This window comes from Apium graveolens, chromosome 11 (genome assembly GCF_009905375.1).
Source record: "Apium graveolens cultivar Ventura chromosome 11, ASM990537v1, whole genome shotgun sequence".
Classification (NCBI taxonomy): domain Eukaryota; kingdom Viridiplantae; phylum Streptophyta; class Magnoliopsida; order Apiales; family Apiaceae; genus Apium; species Apium graveolens.
The window spans coordinates 166,970,787-166,988,252 of record NC_133657.1 but is presented as its reverse complement, the minus strand read 5'-3'; the positions used below and the strand labels follow the sequence as shown (position 1 = coordinate 166,988,252).

The following is a 17,466-nucleotide window of genomic DNA, read 5'->3' as shown; positions in this document are numbered from 1 at the left end:
CTACTTTAAAGAGTTATAACTTCAGAAATGCGTGATGATTAAATGGCAGTAACTTGGATTATTGGAAAATACTAATACATCATTATGACTTGTAATAATAAAAACAGTTGCCAAAATATTTTTGCCTTGTGGGAATAAACATAATCATGACTTCAATTGAGTAACGTGTCAGTAACAAAATACAGCATTGTAGGTAATCGAAAAAATAGGAATGGACAATCCATGTAACATCAAATCAAACATATTTTCACATCCACATATTTACTAAGTACAAAAATTATTTACATTGATATATAAAACCAATTTGTACATTATTTTTACATTTTTACATAAGGATTCAGTACTTATATATAATTAACGGGAACAAACACAAACAATTGAACATGCTTAGAAATTCACAACAACACCATCTTGAACTGGTTCAGGGTTATCAACTTCAACATCTTGAAACCAGGCTTGTGGAGGGCCAATACCTAAATCCATATTTAGAAATTCTTAAATGTTGTCAACAGGTCGGTCCAATGTCTACAAATCATGGAGATTTTGTCGACCAATAGATGACAAGTGTCTTGCAACAGAGTTCCTTTGCGGATGTACCAAATTAATTTCATAACGAATGTTAGGATCATTAAGACGTGAAAGGATAAATCTGAAAGTGCTCCTAGTATGTGGTGTTAATCCGTCCTCTCTGTAGTACTTGCATTCACGGTAAGCCTGGATATTATCAGTCTCAATGATAACACGTTCATACTGGTCTTGAAATGCTCTACGCATTCCTATCAAAACAACCCATAAAGCACTATTCAGATTAGTTAGGACTGGAATGGTGCCATATGTTAATATAAGAAGATAGCCATTTGAATCTCTTACAACAACGCCAATGCCATTTCTATTTTGGCCTTCAGGAGCATTCTGAACGAACTCACTATGAACATTTATCTTGATCCAACCTTGAGCATGGAATTCCCATACACGTTCAACATGTTCCATGATTACCTATTTTGTGTTTTTAGTATTCTTACTAAAACGTTTAAAGACCAACTAATCTCAACTATAATGACACACTTCTATATATACAAAAAAAGGTACAGAGATGTGACTATTGGGGAATGGATGTTGAGTTTTATTTATAAAACAGTTTTTTCCTTAATAACTAACTTCAAACAGTTATAACTATATAAGTTTAACTACCTATAACATATATAACTAAAAGCAGGAATCGAAAATTTGGTGTTCCTCTTAACATTACATTAATCATGAAAAATGTGATTATCCAAAATTATAAATTAGACGACAAACAAAACCAAAGAGCAATCTTCATAGATTATAATATAAAAATAAACTTGAAACACCGAAAATATTGTTTAGAATTCAATGTGATAAAGAAATATCATAAATAAAAGCTTAGGAAATTGGATTGCAAGATCAAATGCCGCATCCATGCCACAAAACAGATGAACATCATCACTGAAAGAGATATGTCCTAAGTCCAATCATGTATGAGGATTTAGGAATAACTTTTATGTAATCTGTTTTGATTTCATTGATATTAATAAAAGACTTGTTTTGTTTTTATTGCGGGCTCTATCTATTTAAATGTTTAAATAAGATATACCACATTTTAGAGTAAAGCTTTTTATGGATTGTGATGAGATCATAATAATGAGACCTAAAAGATGATAACTCTAAACTTAAATAGTTCCTGGTCGTAGGATTACTAACTGGTAATTAATAATCCGCAAAGATCGGTACATACTATGCTTGCTTCATTATGAAGGATGTCTGTTCTCATAGACATTTGTGTGGTGACACTATAACTAGTATGTAGGTGCTTATTATAGAATAAGTTCACTGAACATGATTCACACAGCTGAACAACTGATGGAGTTCACTCACATGTCAGCATTTGTTCACATAATGATAGTTGTACAAGTATCCTTAGACTTGAGATCATCATAGTCATCTTGTATACACTGAACTATGCTTTGGTTTAGTTCTTAGTCTCAATGGACAATTATAAGGGCTCTACTGGGTATAGGAATTTGTACACAAAGATAATGTATGATCAATAAAGGATCTACCCCTTCTAGTGTAGGAAGAGAATGTTCAATGCTGATCCACTTATGTTAGTTCAGGAATCTCTGGCCAGAGTGAATGAAATTAGAAAGGAGTTTCTAATTTACATTAAATAGAACTAAGCATAGTGAATGGGAAAGCAAGTGATTAAATAAGATAGGCTTGACACAAGTTCCATGCCTTGTATTTAATCGTGACATTGCAGGGTAGAAGGAATTAATTGTACGGTAACTACTCACTGAATAGGTTCTTGGTATTCTAAGCAGTGAATTCGTATTATCCGGATAGTTGCGATATGCTGAGAAGTATCCCTCACGATGTAGAATAAATATGATTAATTAATTAATCATATTTAATGAATTAGAAAATTTATATAAATAATGATAAAATAGTTTTATTATTATTTATTTCTACTACCGGCTTAATATTGAACCTACAGGGTCACACCATAAAAGAGAATGATTTAATGGTGGAGGAATTAATTAATAATAGCTGATAATTATTTATTTATGAAATAAATAATTAATTGGCAAATTTAATAATTGATTAAATGAGATTTAATTGATTATAAATTAATTAAGAAAAGGTTCTTAATATTATTAATTAAGAATTTAATTAATCAAGTGAGAGAATTATTTCTAAAGAGTTTAGAAAAAGGAGTAATAATTAAAAGGTGTTTTAAATATTAGTGAGAATAATAAAGGATTAATAATAATAATATTTTATCGGAAAATTTTCAGTTGGAAATTTTGCCTATAAATATACTATTATAGACCCTATTTTTGCCTAAAACCAAAAAGATTTACAAAACCCTAATTCTCTCCATCTCCTCCTCCTTCATGACATCGTTTTCTTGGTGGATACCGGTGGAGTGCTTCACACTTGAGGAGCAGCTGCTAAGGATCTCCGTTCATCATTTTTGGATCGTCATTAAAGACCTCCATCTTTCCATTAATGTAAAGATTCTTAAGGTAAACATACTGAACTACGAATTAATATTATTTTTCGCATGGATGCTGCGGAGGGTTTTGGTTTTTTAAGATTTAAATTTACGTTTTCGCTGCGTTTATGTGCTAAAAACCCTTCAATCACTTCTCTTGTAATATTAGAGCATTTTAATGTAAGATACGCATACGTTAAGAGATTAACTCAAAAACTATTATTACTATTTACCATTTTTATCTTCTTACTAACGGATTTGCAAGATCCAGGGGTCTTTGAACTCTCAGCCTGATCAAATGACTATAATGCAAACGTTAGTCAATAATGTTCAATTATATTCCAAAATATGCAATAACAGTAATTTATGAAAAAAATCCCATACCTCTGACAAATCAAGGGTAGGGAAATCAACATGATTGGATGATTCAGAAGTTGACATGGCATACATGTTTGAATCATACATGTCTTGGGCTTTGATGATAAAATTTTCAGAAACATCTTTGGCTGCATAAACTTCAACAACAACAATAATTTCTTTCCCTTCCATTTCATGCAGAAATGCAGGAAACACTTTAGCAGCTACCTCTTCCTGTTTTGGTAATTAGGTCATAAACATAATTGACCTGTATTACAAACAATATATAATATGGAATTAAAAATGTAATTGATTGAACCTTTGTTTACTTCAAATAAAGATGTGAAGCAGAGCACCCTATGAGCCGTTTCACAACACGATCCATGATAAGAATGCTCCATGAGAATGATTGATCCACAACAACAGCCTTTACGCTGAATCTGTGAGTGAAAAAAATATATTAAATTATTCAACATTTCGTAATCCAAAGAAATTGTACCAATCAAATGTTTAATATATTATTTCCTATGTGTTAATACCTTTTTTCAGCAACTGGAAAAGTGTGATTACATTTACCGCATTTAAATCTATTCCCAACTTCAACAACTTCTAAATGACATTTGTTACATGAATATGAAAACGAAGGATGTCCTTCCTCCAACTTAGCAATTGTCAAACCACAATACAATTTCTTCTGCAATTGGTAATTTTGAGGATAATGTTATAAATGAAAATTATATTGCATATAATTCTTAGATAATGCTCTAAAACTTCTGTAAAAAATAATTAACCTCAACACTGCCAGCAACATTGTCAATTAATATTTTCAGATTTATAAACTCATAAGGAGAGACCAATATTCACGCATAGTTATTATCCGCATCATCCCTTGACAACTTGTAGCCTTCAAGTTCAAGCCTACACATTATATAATGTACATATCATATGCAATCTTGACAAAATATGGAAAAGGAGTAAATGTTTATAAGATTGTACCTGTTTCTCATCTCAAGTACACACTCATCATCAAGATTGAAGTACACTTTCAAGGATGCCAAGCTGCTGATTTGAAGCGTATCTAAAGTTTTAAAGCAATATGTATCTTACATAAAATGTAATTTAATATAACCGTGTATAACCTTACTGACAAATTAGTATATAGCATAAAATACTAAAGATCAAACCGTTGTATGTTCCTAGCTTTACGCTTGTCAGGATTACAATAATATTTTCCTCATGGTTATATTCCTCATATTGATCACTGACAACTTTCGCCATATCTCCCCATATACCAACCCTGTGCTTATTGCTACAATGTAATAAAGTAAACATTTAATTATTTATTGAGCAAGATCCCAAAATTGATAATGACGTAAAAATTAATAAAAAATTATATGCTGAATTAAAAGAATAACCTTGCATCACAAATCTTGAATCGAACAATATCCCTATCTCCAAACTTAGTCGGGATTTTGTTTACTTTAATAAAGTCTTCAACAACTCCAATTATATCTACAATATATAAAACACATGGACTGCAGTCAAAACTTTTATAACAATTGTTAATATAAATAATAATAAGCCAAATAGGAAAGAAGAAATAACCTATAGCAAATTCTGGATTCTCTTTGGGATCATATTTTCTAGCTTCATCCATCAAATCACCCAAATCCATAAATTCAAATTTGTATTTTGGAATCATAACATAATCGGTGCATGGTTGGAAAGTGGTAGCATTTATAAATCTTATAGATGTGTCTGTAGAAACAGGCTTTAAATTCCCAGAAGCATCCCTAACCATAAACGTGTCAATAATATAAACAGCTCCTTCAACAATATTCTTCCCAATAAGTTTCCAAGTATCAGCAAAAGCAAATGCATGAAAATTATTATTCTGCACATAGTATAAAGTGGCAAAGTATAATTATAAATATCCATTCTAAAAATGTAAACAAAATTAATATAAAACGAAATCAACAGATTAGGTAGTTACATAATCATCAAGAAGAATGAGATTCCAGCCTTTCGTTATTCCTGATTCAGAAGACACAGTAGGCCACATTCTTGTAACTCTTGCCTTGATCTTCCAATCTGAACTAGATTTGTCAAGACTTAAAATGTGTTCATACATTAGGGCTTCCATCTCTGCAAGATTCTGTGAAAACAATTTGTAATTTAAATTAAACATAATGATCTATTATTAGAATTTAAAAGTCACGACTCGTGAGAGAGCTTACATGTTCTATTCTTAATGGAGGTACTGAACTTAGAATATCACACTGATGTGGTAGTCTTTTTATAGTCCATTTCCCTACATTAACGGGAATGATAATTGATGACATGCTGTTGAATGAAGTGCACGACAAACATATATTGCAGACTTGATCTTTCGCTTTTAATATGTGACATAAGGCCTGTAAAGGGATAATCCAATAAGCCTATAACTGGATCATAAACATATCTTTTGATTGGATGGATTATTATTTGATACGATGAGGATCAATGTGATTGACTCAGCATCAAGTTAGTTAGATGGATTAGTGGGAACTAATTATACAGTTTTGTTATATACATGTCATTCTCTTTTATTCTTTTTAATACTATAAATTATTTTTCCAAACAAAACTCAATGACATAAAATTATAATAAAAAAACATTCAACTATTAAATAAATCACATACCACAAAATAAGGACTTCAAGTACAACATATTCATAGTCAAACAATTACAATAAGTTAGTTAAAACAAATATGATCACAATTTAGGAAGGTTGTAGAAAACTTCTTCAAACACAACATCTGATGTAATATTGGTGCTTTTCCCATTATCGTCATCAATAAGAATATGTAGTCCTTTTGGAGTTGTAACACGGGATATTGCAACGTATAACTGACCATGAGAGAATACGGGCCGAGGAAGATACAATCCAACTGTGTCCAAAGATTGACCTTGGCTCTTGTTCATAGTCATGGCAAAATATATTTGGAGAGGAAATTGTGTTTTTTTTTTAAATTCAAATGGCCAATACGTGTCTGTTGGGACCATATCGATTCTTGGAATTAGATGTTTCCTACCAACTTGAGATCCACAGAGAATTTGACATTCTATACTGTTTTCTTTGCAGCCAGTAACTATTATCCTTGTACCATTGAATAGACCCATAATCTAATTTAAATTCCTCATCAACATAACAACAGCTCTGACCTTTACTTTCAACTCATGTTTAGGCACACATGGCATATTTATGGAGTTCAGATACTCAACTGGAAATGATGAATCAAAGTCATTATCGTTAACACCCCTGTCTTCAATTGAATCTTGGCTGAGATAAGTATACACATTACCCGGAACTCTTTCAAAAATCTGCGTATTGATGTCATCAACTACAATGTTTGTTGGAGTCAAAATAGATCTCGATCTCAGATACTCCTGTGAATGCAAGTTATTCTGAAAATCTGGATATATAATGTCAATTAGGGTTTTAATGGGACTTTTCAAGGGACTCTTGACAACATATTCATCAGGAACTACAAACTCAGTTTCAACATCTGCACGATGAGTATCAATGCATTCAACTCTTCCGTCTCAAATCTCAAGTTGCCATTTTCTAAAGTCAGCTATTACTTTATTTCTAGCTTCAGAATTACCTGAATGTAATCTCATGTTCTGACTAAGAAGAAAGACCTGGCAAGATTTTCAAAGCCGAGATTTGCTAAATGATGCATTCACTATTTCAGCCCTTTCATCCTTAGGCAGAACAGGTAATATTTGTCAAAAATCGCCACCAAAAATAACTGTAATACCACCAAAGGGTCTTTTTCCTCGTTCTACATCAACGGAAGCCATTATGTCTCGCAAGCTTCTGTCTACGGCTTCAAATGCATAGCGATGCTGCATTGGAGCTTCATCCCATATTATAAGACTTGTGTGATGCATCAACTCTGCAATGTCTGTACCATGTTTTATTCCAGCAATAGAACTCCTACAACAGGAAGAACAATCTTTCCTTCTGATCAAAAATGTGAACAAAGAGTTTGCCAAAGAAACATTTTACCAAATCCACCGCTCCCACAAACAAAAAACATTCCACCTTTATTTTTGTTTATATTATCAACAACTGCATTATATACATCCAGCTGCCTTGAGTTCAGATTTTTATGAGCTTTTTCATGATTAAGTCTCAATTCTTCTTTATTGTAGCTAGTTTCCTCAACAATGAGACGATTGACAAAAGTGTGGAAAAATCGTTCGTCAGGAAATGACATCATATGAAAATCTCTTAAGGACTTACCAACATCATTTAACAACTTTTCAATCTCTGCACAAAAAAACATTGGTAAATGTTCCGACATCTAATTAAAAATAATAAAAATAATACTATAAAGTAACAAACGTATCATGTATTTAATACTGATCACACACCTACTAAAGCATAGTTCTGGATTTCATACTCGGAAAATGTTAAATGAATTTTATCTAAAATCTTGCGCCTAGCATAAAGAACATCGTCTGACAATGCTGGCCAATGTTTTTTTTATAGCGCAAGCGGATCAGACACAGAACAATTTGCCAGTATATTAACAAACATAGCCCGAATTTGGGTTGGCATAGCTGAGAATGCATTTTCTTCCAAAGCATCATGCCACTGCTTGTCATTATTCAACAAACCAAGAGCATCACATGATTTCTTAAATATATCATATGTAGTTCCATCAATAGTGCGCAACTGAGTGAAAGATAAAGCACCTTTACATCTAAGTAACAGCATTCGAAGATATAATAATTCACCAGTCGTTGCATGAACCTCTGCTAACCTCCCAACCACATCACCTCTTTGTCTAAGCTTCCATTTAGCAGTTTTCTTTATCCATGTAAAATGGGTGGGAAAGTCAGAATACGTAAAATTTTGAGCTTGTGGAAATTCACTGTTAGCTACAAACCAAGCCTCTAGTTTATTTTTTTTGGAAGTTACGTTATTGCACTCATTCTCCAAATTTGCAGAACTCTGAAAATTCAAGTACTTCTGAACGAGCAAATGTATTGGTAAGCGTTCAACACTTGGGGAACGATGGTGAATGTCAAACCCAAAAATCCTCCAAGATGCCTCAGATGCACAAACATATCTACCATTAAGAAAATTATTTACCTCATCCAAATTCTTCATGAATCTTGCAGTTTGTTCACTCCCTGATTTGTTACTTTTCTTCTTCAACAATATTGTAGCAGTGTCATGACCCTTCAAACAGTACTTGAAGAGATATTTCAACGATCTTGAACTGTTGCAAATTTCCAGATTTATATGACACTGAAACCGCAACAAAAGATCTCGATTGTATGGAACTACATATTGATTGTCAAGGTTGATCCCTTTTTTGTTGATGACTCTACCAGTGTTACTCCTCCGATAAACAGGAAAATCACAATCATTAAAATAGGTATTACCATTAAACCTGCAAAACAAAAATTACATGCATCGACATTAATAACTCAATAGACTTATTACGGAACATATGTATCATTCTAATTATTCACTCTTTGGGAAATGACGCATGCATTTTCCTTTCACCATACATGGAGATGTGTATAAGTATTTACCACATGGTCCATGCATCATGTAGTTTTTAACAGCTTCATATGCTATTGTATCAGAATTTTTATATGGTATTTCAGCATAAACCAACTGATCAACCTTTTCAATAGAATTAGGTCTGCTTTCAGGACTCATCCAGATTAGCATATGCATGTGTGGCAAACCACGCTTCTGGAATTCAATTACATGCATATCTGTGCAAAACATCAGTAAAGAAAATATTAAATCTATGATTGTGTGTAGATATGATTCAAAAAATTAAATTTAAAATTGTCGGTGTCTAATAAAATAAATTTACCTCCTATACACTTTCCAAAGTAGTTCTTCTTTTTAATCAAAACTAATAGCTGATCAAGCTTCAGTTTAAACACACGAGAAACAATATCTGGTGCATCAACATGATCAACATTGGGCAACAATTTAAACATTTCTTGTATCTCTGGCCACTTTGAGTTGCAAGTCATGGTGAGAAATAAGGATGGATGACCAATTGCATGACATATCGCCAAGGAATCCTTAAAGTATTGAGACATGTATCGTTGAGATCCAGTGAATGAAGCAGACAGTATAACAACTTTTCCAACATGCATTGGATCATGGTCTCCTTTACTGAGAGCATCACGCACAGAATTATACAAATCAGCACGGTTGGTAGTTTGATGCGCTGAAACCCAGTCTAATCTATATTGTTCAATGGCAGCAAACTGATCCACAACATATTGTTGCCACAAATGTCCAGCAAGGTGTGGCGTTAAACCTGAAATTAATGAGACGATGGTGAGAATATGCACTAATTCATTACGCATTTTATATTCTAATTACATTGCTTACTTCTAATAAATATCTTCTGAAGTGCGTATCATAATCTTGTAACAATAATACTCTCTTAGTGAAATATGTCGCCTCTGTGTTGAGTCAGGATCAAGGTCTTCATCATCTAAATTCTCTATTTCAGAGTATTTATTGCTTATCAGAGGTATACGTTTATGATAACCCTCGGTTCCCCAAGGAAACAGTAGTGGATATTGGAACTGCATGAAATATGGATCTATTTCATATATCCTCTTCACTCCTTCTTGTTTGGATTTCACAACTGTGCTTCTAAAACCACCGGTATCCATATCATCACTAACAATGAAAGCAACAACTTTATCAGATGGAGTAATATGGTTTGGTCTACCGCTAGAAGATTGAGATGATATGAGGACTAACTTAAACTCATATAGATCTTCATTTTCAAATTGATTCTGAGCCATGCAAAAAGCTTTGACTAACTCATTGTTCTTGTCTAACATACCTAAAAGTTTCTCGACAATATTTGGATCAACATTGTCAGAAACACCTCCCATTGCATTGATTCTATTCTCAACCTCATTCTGAGTGTCGTATATGTAGAGCTGGCAAAATTTGGGTGAAGATCCATCTAGCGGTACTAAACTCCCAACTAAATGATAGTTTTGACCTTGTAAGCGAAAATAATATGTAGAGCTACCTATGTTTATTGAGTTATCAATCTTACCACCGGTGGAAGTGAATTGGAACATGCAGTTGTACACTCTTATGTACTGTTTAAAATGCCTCGATTTCTCACCACCAAGTAACAAAGAAGCTAGTGGTTCTGGTGGCGACCTTTCTTTTGGCAAATGTATCTGACCATTCCGACAACACAAAGAAAATGTGGGCTCTTTACGCGGACATGATTATTTTACGCTCTTTGTTCCACATAGTAGCACCACATTTATTGCACAACTTTGACGGAGGACCAAGATCCATATATCCATACCAGAAATTCAGATTTAATATCACACCATCAAGGTCATCATGGTACATGTCATCAATTCTAACATCTGAATCACTGGACTCTGAATTGTCAGTTTCAGCCATATTTTCAAAATCTGAAATCAAATTCCTCTTCTCAGGAGATGCTTGACATTTATTCTTTCCTTTAATATTGTTTAACTTTGGTTCATGGGGATTATGACAACTTCTACGTAAATGAGACGTCTCAGTTTGGCTCATTCGCCCATGTTCGAAGATGGGATTAGAGTTTGAAGATGCGTCACCATTATTTACAGAGGACATACCAAGTCCTTTACGTTTCATAGCTGCATAGTAAACAAATAAGTGAGTATACATCTCCTTTGTTGAAGAAAGTGGGATTAATAAATTAAATTCTGTAAAGTTTTAAAAAATCCCAAATCAGCATATTCTCAAAAAAATATACGCATGGTATTTGTATACATCTTCTCAATATTAGGACCACGCACTCTACATTTCTTATCGGCAACAAAATATAACACTCCAAATTAAATGTTTTCCCATCATAACAGGCATAAAATCTTACAATTTGGAGAATTAAGTTAATAGGTAACGTACACATGGTACTGTTCATATCTGAAGGCGTGGAAGATGGTTTTGTGTTCTTCGCCGCTACACTGTTATTTTCTACACCTGTAATTCCCAAAAAAGAAGATTGTTGAACAAAAATAAAATAAAATATAGAGTTCTTAATATACATTGTTAGTAATGGAATAAAATGATTAGGGGTAATAATGATATAGGAAATCATAACAACTTATTCACAAAAGAATTATTAAAAGCCAACATACACATGGGGCTTGGAAAAATCTTCTCAATATTGCAACCACGTATTCTACGTTTCACGACTGCAACCAATAACACAATGTAATGTTAATCATATAGCAAAGGCAACAGAACATACAAAATTCTAACTTTCACTATCAAGTTCTAATATAACGTACCCGACGCATTGATAATATCTGACAATGCAGCAGCTCCATCCATGTTCTTGGCAGTTGGAGTGTTATTTTCTTTAAGTGTAATACCTGAAATAGGTGAAATTGATACACTGCAAGGAGTGTTGTTTGATCCACCAACAGGTCTCAATCCCATACATCTGCTCATACGTTTCAAATCTAGCAATCAACAAATATCACAGACAATAAAATTATATAATACATCATACATCTGCAAGGAACATTGGTATAGAGACTGAACATCAGCACGGAACATTTGTAGACAAACTACACATACCTGTGAAAGAAGATCTACTGCTTCTATTAGACGAAACATTAACAAAGTTAAAAGATTTCTGAGGGGGGGGGGAATCTCGCAAAACATTTGTCTTATTTGATAATGGCTGTAAAGGAGACCTATTTCCCGTTACACATGAGTTTCAGAATTTATTTATGTAACAAATAAGATATGTATGATATGGAAAACTTACCAGATGATACTACAGAACATGGTGTCTGTTGATTTGAAACTGTAACACCGGGACTAAGATTTTCTTGGCCAACACAAATATTTCTACGCTTTACAACTAAGTTCATGAAACGATTATAAGGACATGATTTAGATTCAAAACTACATACGACCATAAAAACAAAGAAAGATACATATACCCGTTGAGTCAGGAACATTCAAACTTGGGATAGGCTGCAACACAGAAGATTGATTTGCATCCTCGTTTGATGAATCTCGGCTACGAATCAAACGTTTCAAACCTGTGGATAAAGACACAAACCAAACAAATCAGATAACAGTTAACGTGCATAATGATTAACATGACTTCATAGTGAAAACAAACCTATAAGTGAAATCTTTGCAGAGGTTGAATGAGAGCGTGGATCCATGATTAACAGCAAATCACCGGAGGATGGAATAAATGAGAAGATTATAGGAGGTTGAAGTTATGCAGTGGAGAGAAACAAATTCAAAAAATTCAAACGTACCATTCAGTTGCTACAATCAGGGAGTGGGTTAAGTGTATTTAGGTTAGTTTCTAAAATGGGTTATAATGAATTTAAATATGAAAGATCCATGAATATGTGTATAATATAAAGTTTATGTGTAAAAAAATAAAATGGGTCATGGGTCATATATAAATTTTATAGGTAAATCTTATATGAGCAATAGTAGCCTTTAAAATTATATAGATTATTGTTTAGAAAATAAATAAATGTTCATATTTGATAAGTTTTAAGACTAAAAAGATAACTAAATTTAGTAATATAGGTCGTTTTGTTTTAAAATTTAAATAAGCTACTTAAGTACCTAGTTGCGGTAGGAGTTTTCATTACCTTAAGAAAATTTAATTTCGATGCTTGGTGAAGCTCTAGATTTTAATTAAAAAAGACCGGTTCAACTATTATTAAGGCAAAGTCAAGGAACTGATGTTGATACTTATCTATCTCATTTCTATACTATTTATTTCAGATCACCAAAATCATACCTTGGTTTAACTTACATTTCTTCTAAATTTATGATGGGGAGTGTTTATTTGTCCTGTTTTTCAAACAAAGATTCCCTAGAATGGGGAGTATGGGACAAAAATACAAAATAATATGAGACTTGTATACGTCTATCCACCTATACAATAACATGCGCCTGTAGAGCGACTATGTTACTTTTTTGTTCTACTTTTACCTTCTCGCCATTTTTTGCGATCTCGAATTGCTCCGAAACTCTCTTAATTAGTATCCTGATTATTGAATACTTTTCTCTTGTAAATCCAAATTCGAAACTCAAAGTTTTCTTTTCTTCAAAGTTCCTTTCCCTTTCTTAGTTAAAAGGTACAAAAACTTTAAGAAATGTTATGCATGGTGCTGACTCTAAAACTATCATGACAAATCACAAAAGTAGCTTCGATTAGTCAATCTAAACACCTGATCACTCAATTTTAGGAAATTTTAAAATGACATGTAATGCCTTGAAAATTGAATTGTCATGATGATCATTCTCACACTCACACACTCTTTTTGTTAGTCCAATGTACAGTAAAAACCAATCTATTTCGAACATTACATACAGGTCTTGGACTTGTACTTGAGTATACAAAATTTAACATCTGCATGCGTTACTTGTGGTTGGCACAGCTAGTACTGGTTGTAGATATATACAACTTAACACAGATCGGTTTAATTATAAATTTAACAATAATGGACTGACATATTTTAGGTTACTTCTTGGTCTCAGTATTTTTGCTAGATTTTAATATATTTTTAATAGAAAAAATCACATCATTAGTACAAACTTTGGATTCTTGGAATAGAAGAAAAAGGGCTGGGGGAAGGTGGGGGGATATAGGGTTTATGTGTGTGATGGGGAGACTTCTATATACAAAACACACTACATACATGTAGCTAGTTTTTCAGCAAAGGGAGATAAGAAACTGATCAAACAGGCCTTTCCTTTTGACTTTATAATTCATTTTGTTGTAAAAAATTCCAAGCACATACACTACTTTACAAATATAATAATAAGTTTAGTGTGTATGTGCCTGAGTGTTTAATCTCTCAACCACAAAGTCCATTCATAAAGCAAAGGACAAAGCCCATATTTAGAGAGGAGAGAGAGAGAGAAGAGAGAGAAGAGAGAGAGTTCATATACAAACTGAGCCAAGAATACTCGTTAAACAACTTGAGAGAGGGAGGGAGGGAGGGAGAGAGAGAGATGGGAAGGACTCCATGTTGTGACAAAGCAAACGTGAAAAAAGGGCCATGGTCACCTGAAGAAGATGCAAAGCTTAAAGATTTCATAGAGAAGTATGGTACTGGTGGCAATTGGATTGCTCTCCCTCAGAAAGCTGGTTAGTAAGCATATCAATAATTTGCTAATTAATTATTATTATTTGGCCTAAATCTGATCAGTTAGTTTAATTGTGTTGACATGTTTCATGGATCAGGTCTAAGGAGATGTGGAAAGAGTTGTAGACTAAGATGGCTGAATTATCTAAGGCCAAACATCAAGCATGGTGACTTTTCTGATGAAGAAGATAGAATCATTTGCAGATTGTATGATCAAATCCGAACTAAGTAAGCCCCTCTTCCACATACAGTGATACAGATACCTATATCCTCTATATGTACATTTATATGTGTATTTCCGCAACTGGTAGTACAATGTCAATCAGATGATACACAAACATATACACAATTTTTTATGTCTTTCCATCACACTTTCATTCCATGTTTAACATCTGTGAAATTCTAACCGATTAAAAAAAGATGCTTAACTTAACAAGCAAAAAAAGAAGAAGAAGAAGAAGAAGGCAAGTCAATGAAAAATGAAGTCTTTATGAGATGTTAATTAACTCCAATACATCATTATTTTGTTTGTTTTTGAGTTTTTCTAAGGTTCTTTATTTCTATCTTTAGATAATTATGGTTCTAGTGCATGCATGCTAAGTGATCAATTTAACTAGATGTAATTAAATCAACCAACAACTACAACTAATAGCTGTCTTACATTAATATTCAAAGTAAATTACAATCCTTTTTCTTTCTTTTTCTTTTTGTAGATGGTCAGTTATAGCAGCTCATCTTCCAGGAAGGACTGATAATGATATCAAGAACTACTGGAACACTAAGCTAAAGAAAAAATACATGGCTGCTGTCACAAATAACAACATCAACATCAATATGAACATGAATATTCTAAATCCTCCTTCACAGATTTTCCAAGCTTCACAATTTCATAACCAGCAGTATTATCAACCAAATTTATCATCTTTGTTATACAAAGATTATTATAGTTCAGCAATGAATATGGATACATTATCTCTCCCTCACATTAATCCTCCTCAGACACTTCCCATTAGCACTTCTTATCATCAGTCTTTTGTTCACTACAACCCACTTATGACTGAACACCGCAGTTTCGGGCTCACTTATGGAAATGCTGTTGCTGATCATCACCAAGCATTGAGTTCTGGATCATCAGGAGGGAGTTTCATGAGTCAGATCACTCAAGATCATAATATGGTCACAGGGCAGCCACAAACTTACTCATCATCATCAAACACTGGGGCTGGTTTCGAAACCAATTTTAACTCTGGGATGCAACTTGATTATGGAATCATGGGTGGTATTATTAATGCATCTCCAATAATGCAGTCTTATGATAATTTTGAGGAGATTAAACCAGTGATTAGCAACAATATTAATAATATAAGCTACTTAGGGTTGGAAGATGGAAAGAAGAAGAATTATGAGAGAGAAGAAATGTACTACCCTAAGTACTAAAAGGAGAAGCAAAGGCAGGAAGGAAAGAGGTACTGACTGATAGTGAAAATCAGAAAGATTTGAAGGGACATAAGAGGTATGGTGTGGTGCACTGAAACTGCAGGCAGTAAAGTACTCACTGAAATTTATTAAGTACTTATATATTACTATAGTTATTATAAGACTATGTTAGCAGTATTTATTAGAGAGGTTTCTTTATGGGATTTTGTGTATTTCTGACTTAATTGCAGACTGAATGAATGAAAGGGGGAAAAACTTGTTTTAGTATTTGACAGTACATGGAAAGTGCTTTTCTTTTTGTGCCATTTTCTTTCTTTTTGGTTCTTTTGTTTTTTGTACGGTTATTACCCATTTAAGATTCAAGGACTCTAAAACATATCACATGATGAATAACTACTACAGTAGTAGACTACAGTCATATACAACATTCCTGGCTATTTTAACTAGACACTGTTTAGTTACATTGTTTGTTACATCTGTTCCAGATATTTGTATGGATGATCACAGACTAGACAGAGGCTTGTGCATGTAATATATGTAGCATGTTACTTTGCTTGTATAGTTTTAAGTAGAAGTCATGTTTAGGCAAGGTAGTTTGGCCTAATAAAATACCTTGCCAAGTACTACTACTAGATTGGGAGGCACTCTACATTCTAGAAAAAGAATAAAAAGAGGCAATCTGAGGTAGCCTACATCAGTAATCTTACTAAATAAAACAATAGTTAATTACACTATTAATTTTTAATGGGGAAGTTTAATAGCTTGGTCACAAAGTTCCATCCTATACCCAAAGCCATTAGAGTCGGGAGATGAGGAATCGTCATTTGCTTAAGCAATAATATACTTGTATCAGATATATATTCTACAGTGTGAATTTATCAAACATATGACACTTCATGTAAATATTAGTTGTTTTAAGTACATAAAATTTTATACTCATCTACCACATATGAAACAAGAAAGTGGGATTTCATCTACCACAAAAAGTAGTTTTTTCTAATTCTTCCTTTTTCCATATAAGGATCAACATGCACAGGTAAAATGATACTCATGTAGAGTTTTTTAAAGGAGATACTGAATAAATTCTGGGAAACATCATCAAATTTCAATTTTTTATGAAGAAATCGAGTAAATTTTTTGAAAAAAATGACAAAAACAATTTTTCTCATCAACAATCGCCACAAACAAATTAGTGTATCATGAAAGAGAACTCTCAACTCAAATGTAACGTAATCCCCTGATTAAATTATATAGTGAGATTCGAGAGTATTAGCAAAAAAAATTTGTATTAGCAAATTAGGAATTGATGAATCTGACAGCAAAAACAGCCTTTTAATACAAATAAGATATACTTGAGAGATGAACAAACTATGTGATAGAGAAAAACTGCGGAACTTTTATGTATTTTTTATATAGAGAAAACAAGATGCAATGCAAAATATATAAGCGAGTTTTAG

General features: G+C 33.0%; 3 protein-coding genes across 3 annotated transcripts; 1 reads left to right on the top strand and 2 right to left on the bottom strand.

The window, feature by feature from the left end:
* Window positions 1-6,538: 6,538 nt before the first annotated feature.
* On the bottom strand, window positions 6,539-7,725 carry LOC141696111 (uncharacterized). Its single transcript, XM_074500297.1, has 4 exons — window positions 7,428-7,725; window positions 7,169-7,323; window positions 7,021-7,057; window positions 6,539-6,921 (listed from the first exon to the last, which is right to left on the bottom strand). Exons 1-4 carry the CDS (start codon window positions 7,723-7,725, stop codon window positions 6,539-6,541), a joined length of 873 nt encoding a protein of 290 aa, XP_074356398.1.
* A 182-nt stretch (window positions 7,726-7,907) lies between these two features.
* LOC141696110 (uncharacterized) lies at window positions 7,908-9,769 on the bottom strand. Its single transcript, XM_074500296.1, has 4 exons — window positions 9,262-9,769; window positions 8,969-9,157; window positions 8,762-8,823; window positions 7,908-8,678 (listed from the first exon to the last, which is right to left on the bottom strand). Exons 1-4 carry the CDS (start codon window positions 9,767-9,769, stop codon window positions 7,908-7,910), a joined length of 1,530 nt encoding a protein of 509 aa, XP_074356397.1.
* Window positions 9,770-14,438: 4,669 nt separating this feature from the next.
* LOC141698376 (uncharacterized) lies at window positions 14,439-16,221 on the top strand. The gene is made up of 3 exons (XM_074503063.1): window positions 14,439-14,574; window positions 14,671-14,800; window positions 15,286-16,221. The coding sequence occupies exons 1-3, from the start codon at window positions 14,439-14,441 to the stop codon at window positions 16,007-16,009; spliced, it is 990 nt and encodes a 329-aa protein (XP_074359164.1). The 3' UTR covers window positions 16,010-16,221.
* Window positions 16,222-17,466: the final 1,245 nt, after the last annotated feature.